We start from the raw sequence: 23,558 nt of genomic DNA on the forward strand, positions 1-23,558 counted from the left end.
CTATTTTTATTCAAGTGAAAAATCATATGCTGCGTAAGTTTCTGATAATAATTAAGAAGCTCCCAGATGTGTCCACATTATGGGTTGTATAATTAATCTGTTATGGGCTCTTAGACTTTTTTAATCTGTAAGCTACTTATTTGGGGTATAAGATCCTCCACCTTTCTTCACTCAGTATAAAAAACAGCTTATCTTGGTGATGATAATAATTAAATTTTTCTGAGAAAAAACTTATTGGTTTTCATTTAGAAAATTGAAATTTTGTACACACAGACCACCTAAATCCCCATAAGCTAATTCTTGGGCAATCACTGACACAGAAAATAAAATTTTATAAACCAATGCCATTATTTTACCAGACCTCACATATAAAGGATAATACACATGGTATTATTAGTATGTAAATAATATTTTATGCCCTTTATTATGTTCTATGTTTTTATAAAATTGTTCCTTTGAATTAAAATACTTCTCACTTTATAGATAGCACAACACAATGTTTAAATGACTATTAAACACGATTGATCAGTAAATATATAAACAACTTAAATCTTCCTTTAAAACTTTGTTTTCACTGACTTAAATGAAATATATGTAAATGTGTTTTTTTAAAAATTTATATCCAAGTTACTTAGCATATAGTGCAACAATGATTTCAGGACTAGATTCCTTAGTGCCCTTTACCCATTTAGCCCATCCCCCCTCCCACAACCCCTCCAGTAACCCTCTGTTCTCCATATTTAAGTATTTCTTATGTTTTGTCCCCCTCCCTGTTTTTATATTATTTTTGCTTCCCTTCCCTTGTGTTCATCTGTTCTGTGTATTAAAGTCCTCATATGAGTGAGGTTATATGTGTTTGTCTTTCTCTGACTGACTAATTTTGCTTAACATAATACCCTCTAGTTCCATCCACGTAGTTGCAAATGGCAAGATTACATTGTTTTTGCCTGCCAAGTAATACTCTATTTGTGTGTGTGTGTGTGTGTGTGTGTGTATACATGTGTGTGTGTATATATATATATATATATATATATATATATATACATACATACATACACACACCACATCTTCTTTATCCATTCATCCATCAATGGACATTTGGGCTCTTTCCATACTTTGGCTATTGCTGATAGTGCTGCTATAAACATGGGGTGTGCATGTGCCCCTTCAAAACAGCATACCTGTATCCCTTGGATAAATACCTAGTAATGCAATTGCTGGGTCATAGGGTAGTTCTATTTTTAATTTTTTGAGGAACCTCCATACTGTTTTCCAGAGTGGCTGTAACAGTGTGAATTACCACCAGCAGTGCAAAAGAGATCCTCTTTCTCCGCATCCTCGCCAACATCTGTTGTTGCCTGCGTTGTTAATGTTAGCCATTCTGATAGGTGTAAGGTCGTATCTCATTGTGGTTTTGATTTGTATTTCCCTGATGATGAGTGATGTTGAGCATTTTTTCATGTGTTGGTTGGCCATCTGGATGTCTTCTTTGGAGAAGTGTCTATTCATGTCTTTTGCCCATTTCCTCACCGGATTATTTGTTTTTTGGGTGTTGAGAAAGGTGATTTTCTCTACATAAATAATCTTATTTTTCAGAACTTAGACTATTAGATCTAGGAATAGTCACCCCTAAACACCCAAAAAAACACCCAAAAAAGTGTTTTTGTTTCCCCCACCACCCACTCATACTGTTCATATTTGAGCTGTTGTATAATGAACTTTTAGTCATTTTACTTCTAGCCTTCATGATCTACTCTGTATAAACTGACTTGATATTTATACTTTAGTTTTAATTTTATGCCATAATTATCAGATCTTTGAACAAATATGAATATTTATATTAAGCATTTTCCAATTAAGTACCATGTTTGGGAAATGATCAAGGTAACACTATGTTACAAAGGTTGGACAAATTTAGAGATCAGTATCAACTGCCTTGGAGTCCTATTCAATAATTTTAATCTTCTATTAAAAAATGAAAAGCCCAAAATGCATCATGTGTTTGATCTTCGAGATAGATTTCTTTGTTGTTTTATTTAAATTTAAACCATGCTGAAGTTCAAACCAAGCCCAAATGGTACCTTGTCATCAATCAAACTTTATTGTTCAGGTAAGAGATAATGTTATGGTTTTCTCATTAATGCCTTTCAGAGCCTGTTTCCTGAGCCACTGTCTATACAGAGTCATTCTGTACAATTCCTCAGAGATCTGTGGGAGAAGACCCAGGCAGATGGTACTCACAGCTTTGAAACAGCCATGATGGAGTCCACATTTCCACAGCAGAAGGTAAATGTTTCTTCCCTTGGACATGTTATTTCATTATTTTTTAAAAAATTTTTAATAAACAAATTTGATTTATTTAAATTCACATTAGCTAACATATAGTGTAGTATTGGTTTTAGGAGTAGAACCCAGTGATTCATCACTTACATATAACACCCAGTGCTCATCCCAACAAGTGCCCTCCGTAATGCCCATCACCCATTTAGCTTGTCCCCCAAGCACCTCCCCTCCAGAAATCCTGTTTGTCCTCTGTATTTAAGTCTCTTATGGTTTGCCTCCCTCTCTGTTTTCATCTCATTTTTCCTTCCCTTCCCCTATGTTCATCTGTTTTGCTTCTTAAATTCCATATATGAGTAAAATCATATGATATTTGTGTTTCTCTGACTTATTTCACTTAGCATAATACACCTTGTTGCAAATGGAAAGATTTTATTCTTTTTGATTGCCAAAAGATATATATTCCATTGCATGCATATATATATGTGTGTGTGTGTGTGTGTGTGTGTGTGTGTGTGTGTGTGTATATATATATATATATATATATATATATATATATCTCACATCTTCTTTATCCATTTGTTAGTCAATGGACATTTGAACTCTTTCCATACTTTGGCTGTTGTTGATAGTGCTGCTATAAACATTGGGGTGCATGTGCCTTTTCAAATCAGCATTTTTGTATTCTTTGGATAAATACCTAGCAGTGCAATTGCTGGGTCATGGGGTAGTTCTATTTTTAATTTTTTTGAGGAATCTCCATACTGTATTCCAGAGTGGCTGCACCCATTTACATTCCCACCAACAGTGCAAAAAAGGGTACCCCTTTCTCTGCATTTTCACCAACATCTATTGTTTCCTGAATTGTTAATTTTAGACATTCTGACAGGTGTGAGATGATATTTCATTGTGGTTTTGATGTGTAGTTCCCTGATGATGAATGATATTGAGCCTCCTTTCATGTGTCTGTTAGCCATCTGGATGTCTTCTTTGGAAAGTGTCTATTTATGTCTTCTGCCCATTTCTTCACTGGATTATTTTTTGGGTGTTGAGTTTGATAAGTTCTAATAGATTTTGGATACTAACTTTTTTAAAAAAAAATTTAATGTTTATTTATTTTTGAGAGACAGAGTGTGAGCAGGGGAAGGGCAGAGAGACAGACAGAGAATCCAAAGCAGGCTCCAGGCTCTGAACTGTCAGCACAGAGCTCAACATGGGACTTAAACTCAGAAACCGTAAGATCATAACCTGAGCAGAAGTAAGACGCTTAACCAATTGAGCCACACAGGAGCCCCATTTGATACTAACCTTTTATCCTGTATGTCATTTGCAAATATCTTCTCCCATTTCATCGTTTGCCTTTTAGTTTAGTTGATTGTTTCCTTTGCTGTACAGAAGGTTTTAATCTTGATGAAGTCCCAATAGTTCATTTTTGCTTTTATTTCTCTTGCCTCTGGAGACATGTCCAATGAGAAATTGCTGTGGCTGAGGTCAAAGAGGTTGCTCCCTCTTTTCCCCTCTAGGATTTTGATTGTTTCCTGTATCACATTTAGGTCTTTCATCCATTTTGAATTTATTTTTGTGTATGGTGTAAGAAAGTGGTCCAGTTTCATTTTTCTGCATGTTGTTGTCCAGTTTTCCCAGCACCATTTGCCGGAGAGTCTGTCTTTTTCTCATTGGATAATTGTTCCTGTTTTGTTGAAGACTAGTTGGCCATTCATTTGTGGGTCCATTTCTGGGTTCTCTATTCTGTTTCATTGATCTATGTGTCTATTTTTGTGCCAGTAACATACTGTCTTGATGTTTACAGCTTTGTATTACAGCTTGAAGTCTGAAACTGATTCCTCCAGCTTTGGCTTTCTTTTTCAATATTACTGTGGCTATTTGGTGTCTTTCATGGTTCCATACAAATTTTAGAATTACTTGTTCTAGTTCTGTGAAGAATGCTAATGTTATTTTGATAGGGATTGCATTGAATGTATATATTGCTTTGGGTAGTATAGGCATGGAATGTTTTTCCTTTTCTTTGTGTATTCTTCAATTTCTATAGTTTTCAGCATACAGAATTTTTATCTCTTTGGTTAGGTTTATTCCTAGGTATCTTATGGTTTCTGGTATAATTGTAATGGATGTATTATTTTAATTTTTTTAATGTTTATTTATTTTTGAGACAGACCGAGAGAGCACAAGTGGGGGAGGGGCAGAGAAAGAGAGGGAGACACAGAATCTGAAGCAGGCTCCAGGCTCTGAGCTGTCAGCACAGAGCCTGACATGGGGCTCAAACTCATGAGCTGTGAGATTGTTACCTGAGCCAAAGTCAGACGCTTAACTGACTGAGCCACCAAGCACCCCAGAACATATTATTTTAAGCCAACATTCAAGATTATCTTGAAACAGTTTGCCTTTTTCTAAAGTTTCATTTTTTTCTTCCTTCCTTTAACTTCTTTCATCATTATCAAAAAACAATTATTAATTAATGATTTTTCATGTGGTAATCTTTGAAAGGACAAAGCAATATTGGTAGACAGGGTCATTGCCTGTTATGACTGTTAAATTACCATTTGTTAAATGTAGCACAAAGTGCCAGATGGTGAATCTCAGTTCAAAAACAGACCACAGGAGAAATTGAAATAGAGAAATTGATTACTCACAGGTTCTGAGGGAAGTACATGGCACACCTTGAGGAGCTACATGGGGAGGTCAAGACAAGGTGCAGGCAGAGAAAGAGGCAGGACCTGGGACACATGCCTTTATAGCAGCTACAGATAGAGAGCTTTCGGGTTCCCAGGATAAGGCCAGATTGGTCAATTCAACAAAAAACAGGTTTCTGTAAGCCTCACCAGAGTCTATCTAGCAGGCATATCAGGAGAAGGCCCTAGGAACCAGGGGAAACTGTTAATCATGAGAGCCACTGGAGGCATCATATCAGGGGTATGTATTTGTTTGTGACTCTGCAGGCTGTTTTCTAGGGCATGATTGTGCATGAGGGGATTAGTGTCAGTTTAAGGCCCCTACCGCCCACTTGGCCAAAGAAAATGGATGCCAAGGCAGCAATACTATGGAATAGCTTTGCCATATCCTCAATAGTGTTGTTTGAGGCTCACAGACTGACATAACACATTCCACTCAGAGACACACAAAAACTGCAGAGTGGTATGGAATAGAAAACATTTTACAAAAGAAGACCATGGACTCTAGGATTAAAAGGAAAAGAGCATCAGGAAACTGGGCTCCAGTTCTTTAGTGCTTTTTAATTCTTCCCTCCATACTTCCCTTCCCCTTGTCCTCTGCAATTGCCACAAAGCAAGGAAATTGAAATAAGGTGAACAGAAGAGAGAGAGCATGGTCAGGGTGAGAAAGAGCTCTATTGAGACAAGCAAGTATGACTTGAGACACATTTTAGGAGTGTGGAAACAGGGGCAACAATCTCAGGACACAATTGACTGAGATCTCCTGGGCAGACACCCATAGTGGGAAAAGCCCAGAATGTGGAACTACAGCCATTCGCCAGATAGAGTGAAACAGGAATTGTACATATACTGATGTGATCAGATTTAGATTAGAAAACTCACAGGCCTGGGTATGGAGAAAACAATCTGAAGAAACCTGGCTGGAAATAGGAAGACCACTTAGGAAGCTATTACTAGAATTAGGTAGGACATGAAGGTCAAAACTAAAATTGGAAGTTATAGGGAGAGGATGGATTCAAGAGCTACTAAAGAAGTAGAACCAACAGGACTTGGATCTTAATAAGGAAAATGGAAGAACTAAGGATGACTCCAGGTGCTTCGTATGGCTGAATGGATGATCGCACCATCCTGAAAAAAGAGACCACAAGGGAAACTGAGGTGGAGGAAGAAGATAAAGCATTGTTATTCATGTTTTGAGTCTGAGTTATCTGTGTATATAACCAGCTGGTGGTGGTGTCTGAAATGCCTGTGTGGGCCTCTGGAAGAAGGCCATTAAGAGAAGCATGGATTTAGAAATCATAAGGTAGCCCTTGAGGTCATGGCAGTAGACTGGATCACTCAGGGAGAATATATATAATGAAAATAGAGAACGGTTATTGATCTCTCCTTAGTAAATATAACCAGCTTATCTAAGCTCTTCCCATACTCAAAGATTCGATTACTCTTACTTTGCCTTTAAGAAAGCCCAGAATAAGTACTGGAGGCTTACTGGGCAAACCAGAGGTTCTGAGAGGATACAATCATGGTCTCTGTCCTTGTTTTACTATTAGATGAGGAACAAGCATACCAATGTTAAATAAATTCAAAGTATGAACAAGTAGCAAATTAATCAAAAACTGTTATATTGTGAAACTAACTCAATATCTCTTAAGTGCTGAAGGATTGTAAGAAGGATGACAAATGAATGTGATTAATCAGAAATTTATTTACAATGGTCTGTAAGACACTGAAGATGCATCCAACTATTGCATCACTTTTTTGGCTTTGGTTTAAGAATTAGACTTGCAGTTTTAAGAATAAAGGAAATGCCATAATTGCATCAATGCAAAGTAGAATGGAATTTTTGTGTGTATTTCATTCAAATCTTAAACTGTTGCCTCATGATCAAAGACAATGCCTAAATTCTTATAAATTTTTCATGAAAACTGTGTTTTCACTACAGACAACTAGTAAATTAAAACTTGGCAGCCTGCTTCAAGTCCTAAGAGATTTTTTTAGAAATTGGCAAACCAGTTTTGTGCATATTCACAAATATACTTCTTCGTATTTCTTACATTTTATACCAATAAATATTCCTCTAGGGAAAAATTAGCTGCAAATCAAAAAGGCTTTGAAATCTTTCGTTTTGTAATTTTGTTTATTCATAAGTAATAAAAACCACTTTGATATCTAGAATGTATATTATGTAGCGAAGTTATCTGCATAGGTATTTCTCAATCAAATTGATTTTCTTCTGTTTTTTTATGAAGTGTTCTGCTCACTAAGTTCAAAATAGCTGGGAGAATAATCCAAAGTCTGCTTTATTTTCCCCACGTGTGCCAGTATGTACATGCACTAGCAATTTGAAAGTGATGTGCATGTGCATCTGTTGCTGTAAATGAGTTAACGCTGCTGTCAGGTGGATTCACGTCCCCCAAAAAGGAAGAAACTCTTAGGAAAATGCCTGAGTCTCTAGAATGTAATGCTCTGGAAGTTTTGTTATTGTGGTTGCTTTTTAATTGAGTCTTGAAATTTTAGAACTGAAGATCAACAGTGAGATAACGATTAAATTGCAAACTGAGGGCAGGAGTTTACCCCATTTACTATTGCATTTGCAGGGTCACATGGTAGCTGGCATACACTGGGGTCTCAACAAATAACGGGTACCAACTGAATAAATAAGGGAGTGCTGCCGTCTTCCAAATATTAAAATTAGAAGTAAAGGGACCTGTTGAAAGTCACACAGCTAGTCAATGGCAGAGCTAAAACATGAGCACATGCCATGGTGACACCATAGCTGTCACCGATGTATCTGATTCTTCTCTACTCTGGGCACATAAGAAGATTACACTTCCCTGCCTCTTGAACCAAGGCTTGGCCATGTGACTTGCTTTGGCCAATGAAATATGAGAAGGGATATGTGTCACTCCCCACAGAAGCTTTTAAAAACAACTACATGAGTCTCTGTGTTCCCTCTTTTCACTTACCATGGTGATTGTAGAAGCAGAGGTTGATATTAAGTTGCCAGCAGATGGGCACAGAATTCTGAGCCACCTCCATGGAAGACGGCTCTCTGGAGAGCCATCCAGACCCACTACACTTTGCACGAGGAAGGTACAATCTTTTGTTCTGTTAAAAACTAAGGTTTTGGTATTACTGCAGCATAACCCACCTATCTTGACTCATACACCTAGCAGAGTAGGTAAATGTGGCTCTGAAGTCAGACTTCCTGTCTTTAAATCTGCCTCTGCCACTTGCCAGTTCTGAAGACTTTGTCTCTGAGATCCAGTTTCTTTATCTGTACCATGGCAATAATATTTGCTCCTACCTCATAGAGCTGTTTGAGGATTGAATAAATTAATACACAGAGAGTTCTCAGAACAGTGGTCATTGTTGTGGTTTCTCAATACAGGTTAGCTAATATTCTCTGGCCAGCATTTCTCTCTCTCTCAAGAATAACAAAGACACTATATAGATAACTCCAGGTTGATTCAAAGCCTACATGTTATCAATGAAACCTTATAATTAGAAGAAAATATCAAAAGTTGTCTTTATGACCTCGGGATAAGAAAGAATGTCTTAAGATGTAAGTAAGCAGAAATCATGAAAAATAAATAAATATTTGACTACATAAATGTTTAAATTTCTGTATTACAAAAGACACTGTAACAAAAAAGGCAAGCACAAGGTATGAGAAGGTGTTTGAAATATGTGTCATTAACACAAAAATCTGCTACATCAACAAGAAAGAGACAAATAATTCAAGACAAAACTGGGCAAAGAATGTGAACAGAAAATTCACTGAACAGGAAACTCAAATGGCCAATAAACATAAGAAAAAATGTTTAGTCTCACTAAAAATCATTGAAAATATTGATTTAAATATTTTAAAATGATATGCCATTTTACAAAGAGCAGACTGGCAAGAATGAAAAATTGTAGCAATACAAATCTTGGCAAAGATGTGGAAAAAACAAGAATGTACATACACTATAGATAAAAGTATAACAGATTAATACTTAAAAAATAAAAAAGTACTTAAGAAATATATAATCATTAATTAGATTCATAAATGACCATTAGTGACAGTCAAGGAGGGTGAGTAATTAGCTTTTCAGAATCTTAATACCACTGTGGGGCACCTGGGTGTCTCTGTTGGTTAAGTGTCTGACTTCAGCTCAGGTCGTGATCTCATAGTTCATGAGTCTGAGGCCCACATTGGGCCTCTGCACTGGTGGTACAGAGCGTGCTTGGGATTCTGTCTCTCTCTGCCCCTGCCCACTTGCACTTTTTCTCTCTTAAAATAAATAAATAAACGTTAAAAAAAAAAACAGAATCTTAATACTACTCAAAGCTTACCAGAAAAATGTTTAAGCATTTTATCAGAAATGCTTATTTTTCACCAAAAAACATAAAATACCTAGGAATAAATCTAACCAAAGAGGTGAAAAATCTATACACTGAAAACTATAGAAAGCTTGTAAAATTGAAAAAAGACACCAAAAAATGGAAATATATTCCATGCTCATGGATTGGAAGAACAAATATTGTTAAAATGTCAATACTACCCAAAGCAATCTACATATTCAATGCAATCCCTATCAAAATAACACCAGCATTCTTCACAGAGCTAGAACAAATAATCCTAAAATTTTTATGGAACGAGAAAAAAACCCAAATAGCCAAAGCAATCTTGAAAAAGAAAACCAAAGCAGGAGGCATCATAATCACAGACTTCAAGCTATACTACAAAGCTGTAATCAACAAGACAGTATGGGACTGGCACAAGAACAGACACTCAGATCAATGGAACAGAATAGAGAACCCAGAAAGTGAACCACAAACGTATGGCCAATTAATCTTTGACAAAGCAGGAAAGAATATCCAATGGAATAAAGACAGTCTCTTCAGCAAGTGGTGCTGGGAAAACTGGACAGAGACATGCAGAATAATGAACCTGGACCACTTTCTTACACCAGACACAAAAATAAATGGATGAAAGACCTAATGTAAGACAGGAAGCCATCAAAATCCTCGAGGAGAAAGCAGGCAAAAACCTCTTTGATCTTGACCAAAGCAACTTCTTACTCAACACATCTCTGGAGGCAAGGGAAACAAAAGCAAAAATGAACTACTGGGACCTCATCAAAATAAAAAACTTCTGCACAGTGAAGGAAGCAATCAACAAAACTAAAAGGCAATTGACAGAATGGGAGAAGATATTTGAAAATGACATATCAGATAAAGGGTTAGTATCCAAAATCTATAAAGAACTTATCAAACTCCACACCCAAAAACCAAATAATCCAGTGAAGAAATGGGCAAAAGACATGAATAAACATTTCTCCAAAGAAGACATCCAGCTGGCCAACCAACACATGAGAAAATGCTCATCACTCATCATCAGAGAAATACAAGTCAAAACCACAATGAGATACCACCTCACACCTGTCAGAGTGGCTAACATTAACAATTCAGACAACAACAGATGTTGGCGAAGATGCGAAGAAGGAGGATCTCTTTTGCATTGTTGGTGGGAATCAAGCTGGTGTAGCCACTCTGGAAAACAGTATGGAGGTTCCTCAAAAAACTAAAAATAGAACTACCATATGACCCAGCAATTGCACTACTGGGCATTTTATCCAAGGGATACAGGTGTGCTGTTTCGAAGGGACACATGCACCCCCATGTTTATAGCAGCATTATCAACAATAGCCAAAGTATGGAAAGAGCCCAAATGTCCATCGATAGATGAATGGATAAAGAAGATGTGGTATATATATACAACAGAGTATTACTTGGCAAGCGAAAAGAATGAAATCTTGCCATTTGCAACTACATGGATGGAACTGGAGGGTATTATGCTAAGTGAAATTAGTCGGTCAGAGAAAGACAAAAATCGTATGACTTCACTCATGTGAGGACTTGAAGAGACAAAACAGATGAACATAAGGGAAGGGAAACAAAAATAATATAAAAACAGGGAGGGGGACAAAACAGAAGAGACTCATAAATATGGAGAATAACTGAGGGTTACTGGAGGGGTTGTGGGAGGCGGGATGGGCTAAATGGGTAAGGGGCACAAGGAATGTAGTCCTGAAATCATTGTTGTACTATATACTAATTTGGATGTAAATTAAAAAAAATAAAAAATAAAATTAAAAAAAAAAGAAATGCTTATTTTTTTTTTACCACAAAGAAGTTTTGTATTAAAACATACAAAAATGTTCTATCCTAGTCCAAGTTTAAGAAATTTTTCTTTATAACTGTTTAAAATGAATAATCTGGAAATAAACTCCTCTACCCTATTATCTTTCAATTCCATTTGTAGGTGAAACACCAGGAGACATGTACAGATGTCAACTGAACATTATTTGCACCAAAACATCAGGAGCAATGCAAATGTTCATCAGTATATAAATGAAGAAAATGTTGTGATATAATCATGCTATACAGGCAATGAAAGTGAATTAATTAGACCGATATGTAATAACATGGAGTAAATTTTGAAAACAGGATATTAAGTTTTATTTTATTTATTTATTTTTAATATTTATTTATTTTTGAGAGAAAAAGCATGAACAGGGGAGGGACAGAGTGAGAGGAAGACAGAAGATCCAAAGCAGGGTTTGCATTGTCAGCGCAGAGCCCAGTGCTGGTCTCCAACTCACAAACCATGAGATCATGACCTGAGCCGTAGTCGATCACTCAAGCAACTGAGCCACCCTGGTGCTCAAAGGATATTAAGTTTTAATAAGCAAGTTGCAAAAGTATGATAAATAGTATGATAGCTCACATAAATTTTTATAACACTCTAAGCAGTATTATGAATGCTTATTGGTATATATACCTGGGGTTAAAATATAATACCATATTTGGAATCACACCAAAATTCCTGACAGTAGGAGGTGGATAAAAGAGAGAAGGAAATGTTACTAGAAAGGGAATTAAGGAAATCTCAGTTTCATCTGTAATTTTGTTTTTTTAAAAAATCATGCAAAATATCAGTATTTATTAATATGGCAAGTACATGAGTATTTGTTACATTATCCTTTGTATTTGCTTTCCTGTCTTTTTAAAAAAATTATTTAACCTATAAGTAAAGTCTAAGAATAGAGTGTTGATAGATTTGACTACATAAAAATATAAAGCTTATAAAAAAAAACCTATCATGCACAATAACTTAAAATGAAAATATGTGTAATAATCATGAAAGACAAAGTTTAATATCCTGAAGATACCATAAGTTCATGCAAGTCAATAATCAATGGGCCAAAGGCACTGAGCAAACAACTCAAAGGAGACTCAGTTCAAAAAAAGTATTCTTCTTCATCAATAGTCAAAGATACGAAAATTGAAATTAAAATAACATTCACATTACCCCTTTTAATCCATTTTTAGAAGGATAATAATCAGTTCTAGCTAGAGCAAGGGAGTTTGGACACTCTCACACATTTTTAGTTCAAGTGTAAATTATTTCAACACTTCTAAAAAACAGTTTAGCAATACAGGTCAAGAGTCTTAAAAATATTCATATCCCTTAACACAGTGGCTCCATTTCTAGGAATCTATTCTAAAGAAATAATCTGAAATTTGTACAAAACCTAAGATATGCACATCAAATAAATATTGTGGAATTATTTATAAATAGCCTAAATGTCTTAAGACATACACATATATGCCTCCATATGGAAGAATATTAAGAAAACAGGAAAAATCATATTTATGAGGAATGTTTAATGACACGAAACAATGCTATGTCAAATGCCACATTGCAAGATAAAAAATTATTTATATAAAAAGGATTATTTGGAGGATTGCCCATTAAAACAACGAAAAGGAAATATACTGAAATGTTAGCAATGGTTAACTCTGGTTGATGGGACTAGCATATTTGAAATTTTCTGTTAGAAGTTCGTGTTTCTTTTATAGCCAAAGAAAAAAATTATTGCAGAAGTATGACTTTTGGTTACATTGCTTTCTGTAAGTAAATGTAAATGAACAGTATATTTAAAGAAAAATCCATGTTAAGCTCCTCAATTTTCATTATAAAATAAAGATTTTAGAAAGAGGGCAGAAAATCCATTAGTCTACTTTAGAAATGAGGAGGATGGCCTCTGGGAGCAACTGGAGATACCATTAACAATTTCATGCTAGTGCATGTGCGGCCCAGCCCTTCAGAGGGAGCGGCGCTCTGATTATCAGAGACCCAGACAGTTGACAAAATTGATTGGGGATTGCTAAAAGATTGGAATTTGAGAGAGAAGTTTCCTTTATTGACACACATGTTCCAGTTCCCAAAGCATGGAGAAATTCCATATGCCACAGAAATGAGGTCTCAAAACTGCCCATTATGGAAACAAAAAAAAAAAAAAATTAAATTTACTGCTGAAATAAAACATGCCCCATCTGGCTAACATTTGGAGATTTGTTTTCAGTCCACATTGCTACAAACATACTTGACAGGTCCCAGGGTAATTGACTGTAGTGTCAAAGCATAAATAAAACTGAAGCACCAATTCTGGGTATAACAAAAGGAGACATTCTGATGCTCCCCAAGACTTAGATTTAATGTGTTGAGTTGCAGTATTAATACAGTGCTCGAGGAAATAAGTGCATAAATAAGGAGTGTGTTTATTGTATATAGGCTGTAACTATTCACATTCTTAAGGGAAATTTAAGTCTACATGTGTGATGTAAGTGACAAGTATTGTAGGTCAGCCTCGAGGGAGACCAGGGTGTATCATGGTGTTTGAGAGAGATTAGTTATGTTGAGCCCTCCCTTTCAGGGCAAGCTAATGAGGATGGGGTAAATGGGAATTGGGTTTGTGATTTGAAAAGCCTAGATTGGGGTGAGGACTTCTAGGCTGTAAGCTGAGAACCAGGAAAATATGATTGGCACTATCTAGGAAGCAAAGGCAAGGTAAAGAGAGAAGATTAAAAAGAAAAAGAAATGAAAAAAAAAACAATGTATGAATAAAATCTAGTGATTAAGAGGTAAACTCCATGAGAATATAAATCATAATAGGAATATGAAGGCAAGGGGGTTGAGAGGGCAGATTGAGGGTGGAATGTAGACACAGATGCAAATGTCTGGGACACCCCTGGCTCAAACACAGAACTGGTTGGGAGAATGGTGGACATTAAAATAAAGTCTGGGCTGGGGCATCTGGGTGGCTCAGTTGGTTAAGCATCTGACTCCTAATTTTGGCTCAGGTCATGATCTCACGGTTCATGAGTTTCAGCCACACATTGGGCTCCATACTGACAGCATGGAGCCCGCTTGGGATCCTCTCTCTCCCGTTCTCTCTCTGCCCTCCCCTGCTCATGCTCACATTCTCTCTCAAAATAAATAAATAAACTTTAAAAAATAGAGTCTAGGCTTTAAAAAAATTTTTTTTATGTTTATTTACTTTTGAGAGACAGAGAAAGCAAGAGCAGGAGAGGAGCAGAGAGACCAAACAACATGGTCTGGGGTAATTTACCTCTGCAATTTTATTGCAATCTACGGGAAGTCACTGAAGAGTTTTGAGCAGCAGACATTATTACCCAGCCTGATTTCAAACGATCAACCTGTCTGCCATGTGAAGGCTAGATGAGAAAGGGGCAAAAGTGGAATCAGGGAGATCATGAAGACTATTGCCCACCCAGATGAGAAAAGAGAGTAGGTTGAGCTGGGATGGTCCTGGCAGGGATAGAAATGAATGACACATTCAGTATAAATTTTGGAGGTAAAAAGGACATAGCAAGCTAATGGGTGAGTGTAAGGGTGAGGGAGACTTTTGAATATCTTAAATTTAAAATGTCTGTGAGATGTCCCAGTGTAATTGTCTAGTAGGAAAATCTGTGGTTTAGGCCACAGATGAGGGAATTGTTGGCACAGAGGTGGTGAACACCACAGGAAGATTAAGGCAATCTGACAAGGCAGTCTAGACAGCCAAAGGACCCAATGAAGAATTGAATCCAGAGAGCAGTCCAAAGACAAAAGAAACTCAGAAAGTATAGAGGTCACATGTCTCAAGAGAATCCAAGAAAGAGAGAGAAAGAAAGTGAATGGGATTTGGCAGCCAGGTCAAGGCAGCAAAGTACAAAAAAGTGCCTATCCAATTGGGCAACTTGGAAAAGGCAGTTTTAATGGAGTTTTAAAGGCAAGGTTCAAAATGGAGTTGCTGAAGAAATGAAGAAGGAAGAATGAGGAAGGAGACAGCATCTGTAGAGAAATGTTTTAGAGGCTGGAGTTGAGTGGGTTCACAAATGGAGGAAATATGGAGATGTCTTGGAATGGAATTCTCCAGCACATGTTTGCAAATGTTGGGATGATACAACAGAGAGGGTGAGGGTGATGAACAGATGAAAGAAAGCGATTGCACACAGACACAGATTTGATGGGAGAAACATGAATGAGTTCTGTTTCATGACTTTTCATCTTTTTCAGTGACATAATGGGTAAGGCCATCAGCTGAAAGTGTTGATGGGGGAGGGAGGATGGAATATAGGAAGTTTGAGGAAATAAAGTCTAAAATGAAATTCTCAGACAAAAGAACCACGAAGTTACTAGGGAACTATAGCAGGACTGTCAGACCATGAGAAACATCCATTTGGGATCTTCAGCAATGGACTTAAAGTAAAAATGGAGGGGCGCCTGGGTGGCTCAGTCAGTTAAGCGTCCAACTTCAGCTCGGGTCATGATCTCACGTTTCGTGAGTTTGAGCCCCACGTCAGACTCTGTGCTGATAGTTCAGAGCCTGGAGCCTGCTTTAGATTCTGTGTCTCCCTCTCCCTCTGCCCCTCTCCCACCCATGCTATCTCTCTCTCTCTCTCTCTCTCTCTCTCTCTCTCTCTCAAAAATAAACATTAAAAAAATTGTTTTAATTTAAAGTAAAAAAGGAAATATGATTTTCTCCAGTAGTGATCAGCTATTTAGGTGCTAAAACAGAGTTCATCCAAGCTTGAACTTCTGTCTTTTGGTTGAGTGGTAATTAAATGATGAAAGATCTCAAGGTAGGGGAGATCTTTAAGAAGATAGAGGGCCATGATGCTGACCAAAAGAAAAGGTTTAAAAGACCAAAAAAAAAAAAAAAAGTAGGAAACCCAGTTTGAGAAACAAAAAGATGGTCTTTAGAGCCAAGGGGAAGAAAAAGTTATTTTCTTTTTTTTTAAGTTTATTTCTTTATTTTGAGAGAGATAAGAGAGCACAAGTATGAGAGGGACAGAGAGAGAGGGGGACAGAGGATCCAAAGTGGACTCCATGCTGACAGCAGAGAGACCAATGTGGGGCCCGAACTCATGAGCCATGAGGCTTGAGCCAAAGTCAGATGCTTAACTGACTCAACCACCCAGGCACCCCCTAAAAGTTATTTTCTGAATGAGGAAGAGGATGGATTTCTGTTGAGCTTCTCTTCACAAGAATCTCTGCTTCTCCTCTCAGCCCCAACCTGTGCTCTACTACTCCCCTTGGAAACAAGAGTGCAAGCTCATCCATAGCACTACTGGCCAAGGGAAAAGCAGACAGACAATGGCCACCAGGCGAGATGAGGCCAGTGTGACCGTAGCTGTACACCCTACTGCGTGTGTGAGACTTGCAATGCTAGGTGGCTCTGCGAGAGTATTAGCTTAACCCCAAGATGAACTTTTATCATAGTTTCTGCACTATCAGCAGACTCGCAACCCTCCGCCATAGCCACATAACAGTTCATCAGGGATTAACGTGATTAACATAAGAAGACAGGCTCCAAGGTGAAGAGAGTCCTTGAGAACAGCACATCCTCTGGAGATTTTTATAAGCATGCCTTTTGTTGATGTCTTAGGACTACAGAGTTTGGAAGTCTAGCCAGATTCTAAACTTTACCTCCCTAAATGCTGTCTCTACCTTCGTTCATATTTTTTTCCCCTTAAGAGCTATACATTATAACAATCTATAGGACCCTCATTTAAACAGTTCTATACACGCAATTCATATTAAGTGATTGCACATGACTTTATAAATACATTGAACCTAGGTGACCATTAACTATTTAAAAATTAGAAAATTGTTACCCTTACACTTGGCTAATTAATACACACTATTACTATCTCCCTAACCACCACCCACACATATTATGCTCATGTTTTACATAAGCTTTTTTAAAGAAATTAAAATTGGCAGGATAAATATTTTCTCAGTATAGTTTAAAACCTGGTTTATCACATGTATTGTATTTCCTTCATTTTTCACAAGCCAGACTGTCCTATAATGAAGCTTATCAATTTTACTACTGTAGTGAACATTCCTTCACAGTCAGCCAGATGTTCTGCATCAGTCAAGGAAATTAAAAAAACACACACACTTTAGAGAATAGTTAACAAAATAACTCTATTCCTGGGGGAACAGAGGTATGTCACTCCTCCGAAAAGTCTATTTCAATCCAAATATTCGTTTGGGTTCTTTTCTTAAACGATCAGTGCATGAGTAAAATATTTTACTTTTTCCCTTGATGCTATCATGGATATTGTGTGAGTGCCTACAAATCCCGGCCACTAAACTATTGGAATAAACAGCACTTTATTTCAAGCAAAGAGGAAGCGTGGTAGTTAGGAGCTCAGGATCTGGGTTTGAATCCTGTCTCCAGCGCTTACCGGTTCTTTGATTTAAGTCCTCTGTGCTTCATCTTCCTTAACAAGACACTAATACCCACTTCATAAGGATGTTAAAAGATTTAGAAGACATAATACATGTAGAGCAACTGGGTGGCTCAGTTGGTTAAGCATCCAGCTTTGGCTCAGGTCATGATCTTGTGGTTCATGAGTTCAAGCCCCGTGTCAGGCTCTGTGCTGACAGCTCAGAGCCTGAAGCCCGCTCCAGATTCTGTGTCTCCCTCTCTCTCTGCCCCTCCCCTGATCATGCCTTGTTCTCTCTCTCTCTCTCTCTCTCTCTCTCTCTCTCTCTCTCTCTCTCTCTCAAAAATAAACACTGAAAAATTTTTTTTTAATTTATAAAAAAAAGAAGACATAATACATGTAAAATTCTTCGAACAGTGACTAGCACACAGTAAGAGCTCAGTACATGGTAACTAGTATCATTTTATTGTACTTCCTCTGCAAGACCCCTTAAACAAAATGAATAACAAAGGTTTCATCCTTTGAGACTGAGATCTATTTTCACAATAGCCAAAAATTTATGTAGGCCCAGGTCTATTATAAAAGGAGACTGTTCATACTGAATAATAGTTATTGTTTAGCAAAAGCTGGGTTTCACTAAAGTAATGAAACTTTTGTACATGGCTCATGAATATACCCTACAAAATAGTTTTGGAAGAGACTTCTAAAAATGTTTTGAGCAGAGGCTGTGTCACTAAAATATGAGCAGTCTTTCAAATTTAACACTCATTTCAAAATATAAAATCCTGTTTTTTTTAATGTAAAAACTCAGCAATTTAAGTATCTCAGTAATTGACATATCAAGAAAGAGAACAGTCAGTGGCACTATTTGCCTTTTTTTAAAAGATTCTGTACATTGCGTGTAGATTAGCAAACTCTTGGTTCTAGGGAGACATTACCACATTACCTCTTTCCTTTAGGGATTACGAAGTAACCTTTATTTTTTTTTTAAATTCAGTATACAAATATTTCCTAAAGTCTAATTATTTTCAATATATTGTTACATTGTTACGCTATCTTCACTACAATTTGGGGTTATTACTGAAGGCCATTCCTAGAGATAGGAGCCTTTTTTAAAAAGTTCTTTGCTAAATACAGTCAATAGAATCATTTGATGCCTCATTCCAGGGGCTGGTAATTCCTTCTACACAGTCTCCCTTGTAGCCATGACAAATTGCTCATGCTCAGTGTGAGCCCCTTTCTTCATGGTCTTTTCCCAGAGCTGATGGGAAACATTAGAACACCACCCCCACTCCAGTGCTGCTGAGTAGTTCTTAGACCTTAGTCCATGCACGAGTCCCTGGAGACCTTGTTTAAATGCAAGTTCCTGGGACTTCTGTGGATCTTGCAAGTGGTAATTTTGGGGGTGGGCCTGGGACTCTGCATTTCTGACACACATGATCCAGGTGATTCTGAGGTAGAAGGTCCCACCAACTATTCTTATGGAAATACTGGAAGAGAGGCAAAGGCAACTGGAATCTAATTGACTCAGCTTGAGTCACATCTCTCCCACCGACATACATTGGGCATCTGGGCAAGTTGGTTAACCTCATCAAAGCTTAACTTCTTCATCTATAAACTAGGAACAAATTCATCTGCCCGATAGTGTTGCTAGGAAGGCATTATGAGATGATGCATCTAGTTAAACACCCGGCAGAGCACCTAGCACAGTGAGTGCCCCATAAACAGCATCTATAAAATCATTGCTTTATAACCTTTGAGGCTGTGGTTAAGTCACCTGTTTAGTTTTCTCTTTTTTGGATTTGTAACAACTTAGATATCTTTATGGCCCTGCTCTGACTTTGTAAGAACTGAACGTTGTAGTCTGTGTCTGATCAGGGCCCAGGTACCTCATTATAAACCTATATATGTGTCTAATGATTCCCCAAATGAGCACACCTCGTTGCACCCTTTAATTTCAGCATCTCATTAGTGTTCCATTTGCCCACTTTGTTATTTCCCATTCCCTCACTAGTGTCCCCTTCCTTTTTTTTTTTTTTTTTTTTTTTTGCCTTTCCTTTCGGTCCCCACATCTTCCTATGCCCATTTCTTTATTCACGGCATTAAATTCTTCCTTTTATGCTTGTCATGATTCCTTCCTTTCTGCACAGCTCATTACATCCCTCCATCTGTGAACCTCATTATGCCATCCCATTTTTATCTTGTTACATCCTCATCATGCACATATTATTAGCTCCTCCATTCATGCATAGCACTGCATTCTTTCTCTCTGCTTCTTATCATGACCTGCCCTTTCCACCCTTCCCATTTAATGCTTCCATTTATAAATCACATTACATCCCCCCCAAATGCCTTCATCATTACACCCATCCATTTATGCATCTCATTACTTTTGCCCATGCACATTTCTATGTGCATTTCTATTTGTACATCTCATTATGGCCCCATCAAACATGCACATGTCATTACTCCCCTTTCAAATGTTCATGTTGCATTACATCCTTCTATGTTTGCATCTCATTACATCCAATATTCCTAGGTTTGACAACAAACTAACAAAGACAGATAAGTGTGTTACTTGCTTTTAGAAAACAAAATATGTTTCTCAGGCACCTAACATCAGTGTTTCTTAAACAAGTCACTCATTTCAGGAAGATTTACATATTTATCTAGCTAAGAGATTAAAAAAAAAACACCCTCTATTTTATATGCATAAAAAAGAGCTCCTTATCTTGTTTTGTTCAACTCATGGTCATTATCACTACTTTGTATTATTTCTGTACAGTTTACAAAGTGATGCAATTATCCATGAATTTATTTGTGGCAACAACTCTCTGAAAGAGACAGCTTAGGGATCCCAGTCATTTTACAGAATGAGAATTGCATTGAAAGCACCAGGAAATTAAGTTATTTCCCAAGAACTGCTAGTGAATGGCAGTGGCGGGGCTCAAAGTCAGATCTTCTGTCTCCAAAATCTACATTCTTTATGCCATACCACTCCGCAGAAAAAAAAAAAAAATCCCTTATTTCTATGTATCATGTGTCATTTAATCCATTCCATAACACTTCCCTATGACATACGCTGGTGTTTGCACGCTTTAGGTGCAAACCTAAAGCTTTAGGTTTGCTTTATTTTCTTTTCTAAAACAAAATAACATAACATTAATGCTTTGAAATAAAACACTTAGCATTTTGTGTTCATCTCTTTGTCCCTGAGTTTGAAGAACTAGATTACAAGAAGCTTTAGTGCGGAGTCCCCCAACAAGAAGAAATGCACATAGACTAAGATGTAAAAGTCAAGAGAAAGAGATGGTCCTTTGCTGATCTTCCCCACCAAGACCAGCCTCATACAGGCAAAATAAGGGGACTTCCCTATAAGAGATTTGAGGGATACCAAGGAAGCCCCCCACCAGGTTCTGCACCTTTCTTCCTGACAGATCCTAAACCTGGCCAGTCTCTGCTTCATTGAACTGTGTTCTCTGCCTCACTTTTATTTTCTATTTTATTATGAAACAGCTCATAAATTCAGTAAAGTGCAGAAAGATGATACCCATTCCCATCACAAGATAGAAGAGATGTTTACATTTCTTCCATATTTACTTCAAATATTCCCCTTTGCCAGAAGAAAGGAATTGCAAATATTCTCTTGAGGTTGGTGTGTATTATTTCTATTTCCACAGATATTTTTGTACTGTTGTTTTAAAATTTTACATATGTGTTATAGTGCACATATCTTTTGCATATCCTTTCTGTGCTTAACATTATGTTTTAAAAATATATCTGTCTGTTCACACATGTGAAGCTAGCTCATTCATTTTAGTATCTATAAAGTTTTCCATTGTGTAAATAGACCAGAGTTTACTTTACCCATTTCTCTATGAGGGGGTAGTGCAACATCACATCTGCCTTGTTCTCTTATTACTTCATCAGTGCTGAGTGCTGTGCTCTACCCATTGAATGACTAAGTGGAGACATTTGAAATTCTCACATCATGGGAAGCAATGCCTTCTCCATAGATCCATAGCAAAGTACGTTTTTTTCCCCATTGTAACTGCTCCAAGTAGTAAACACATCAACAAAATGATAGTTCTTAAGTAAAACTGGACTCTGGCCAAATGTTGGTATGTACTTGTGTATTAAAATAATTGTACCTAAAATGGGTAGTCTGATTCCCAGATCTTGGGATACTTCTTATGTTAGCAAAAGGCAATAAAGATGGAAAAAAATGCAATATTTGCCACAGAAATGTGGTTGATTTTTCCTCTGGTTAAGAAGCAATGGTTTAAGGAGTCATTGGAGACTAGTTACTGCCAGCCTCTGATGCAAGCAGACCAATATGACTGTGGCCACCAAAAGTATGGCCTATTTCAGATATAAGAAAGGACTGTTAGATAGTAATCCTTCCAGAAACTTCAGAGCCTAGAAAAGCCTTCCATTGTGGTGCAGAAAAGGAATTCTTCATATTGTGCTGGTGGGAATGTAAATTGGATCATTCTGACAAGTAATTTAACAGAACTTAGTGAAGTTAAGGATATGCATGATGTTCAATTTTTAATGCCTCATGCAAACAAGATTTCTGGAGCAGAGCAGATTATTTACAGCTAATAACCTCACTGACTCCCCTTTGCTTCCATTATTAATCCTGGGCAACACAATGAGAACATGGTGTCATCCTACACATGCAAAGGTCCATACCGTAGGAAAAGAAATACTGAGAATATGAATGTGGATATTTATATGGTGGGGTGGGGGTGGCCAGCACCCCCACTCATCTGAAAGAAGGAGGGAAAAATATTTGCTCCTTGGGAAAGATTCTGGGTTTTTCTACCTTTTGGAATATAAATAAATCACTCCAGGGCGAGGATAAGACCAGTGTCTCCAGCTTGACAGCTTAGACATGTCTCTAAATCCTGGGTCTCATCCCCACCTTGAGATGTAAACACATACTTCTGGGAAGATAAATCTCTCTAAATGGTCTCTCACTTTCGAATAAGTCATAAATTAACTTCTCAAGCTTGTTCTTTTAGCCCGAGTCCCAAATTTTAGTAAAATTTGCTCAGAAAGCCCAAACTATGCAGAAACATAAAAAAAAAAACCAACAGATTTTCTGTACATTCTTAAGCATACCCTGTGATCTAATAATTCCACTTCTTTTTTTAATTTTTTTTAATGTTTATTTTTGACAGAGAGAGAGAGAGACAGAGCATGAGTAGGGGAGGGGCAAAGAGAGAGAGAGAGACACACACAGAATCCGAAGCAAGCTCCAGGCTCTGAGCTGTCAGCACAGAGCCTGACATGGGGCTCAAACTCACGGACCATGAGATCATGACTTGAGCCGAATTGAGATGCTTAACCCACTGAGCCACCCAGTCGCCCCAACAATTCCACTTCTGCATGATTATCCAGAAAAATTCTTACGTCCACAAGGGGATGTGTATGAGGATATTCATTGTTGCATGGTTCATGTAAGTGTAAACATGGGGCACAGTTGGCGCCTATCACTAGAGGAATGGTTACATTAAAATGCGACAGTGGCAGATGTGCACCACATCATTCTATGGCAGTGGCAACAAACTAAGTACACATACGATGCCATGTACTCTTTTTTTTTTTTTTAATTTTTTTTTTAACGTTTATTTATTTTTAAGACAGAGAGAGACAGAGCATGAACGGGGGAGGGGCAGAGAGAGAGGGAGACACAGAAGGGGAAGCAGGCTCCAGGCTCTGAGCCATCAGCCCAGAGCCCAACGCGGGGCTCGAACCCATGGACCGCGAGATCATGACCTGAGCTGAAGTCGGACGCTTAACCGACTGAGCCACCCAGGCGCCCCACGATGCCATGTACTCTTGAGAGTAACAAGCAAGAAATGGAATGTGGTCCATGGCATAACATTTATGAAAATGAAAAACACAGTAAGCATATTTTTCAAGAACCCAGACATGTTTGAAGAAATATATCAAACCCAAAATCACTTACGTAAAGGGGACGTGGAGCATCTGGGAATGAGAATG

The 23,558-nt window shown here is 37.6% G+C and overlaps 1 protein-coding gene across 1 annotated transcript in view; it reads left to right on the forward strand.

The window, feature by feature from the left end:
* The window catches only part of VEPH1 (ventricular zone expressed PH domain containing 1), a 245,087-nt gene that overhangs the window by 183,578 nt on the left and 37,951 nt on the right, over positions 1-23,558 (forward strand). Inside the window, 1 exon segment of the mRNA XM_019440365.2 lies at positions 2,152-2,286. Within this exon segment, the coding sequence (XP_019295910.1) occupies positions 2,152-2,286 (135 nt within the window).

This window comes from Panthera pardus, unplaced genomic scaffold, assembly GCF_024362965.1.
Source record: "Panthera pardus isolate Hobbes unplaced genomic scaffold, ASM2436296v1 HiC_scaffold_16, whole genome shotgun sequence".
Classification (NCBI taxonomy): domain Eukaryota; kingdom Metazoa; phylum Chordata; class Mammalia; order Carnivora; family Felidae; genus Panthera; species Panthera pardus.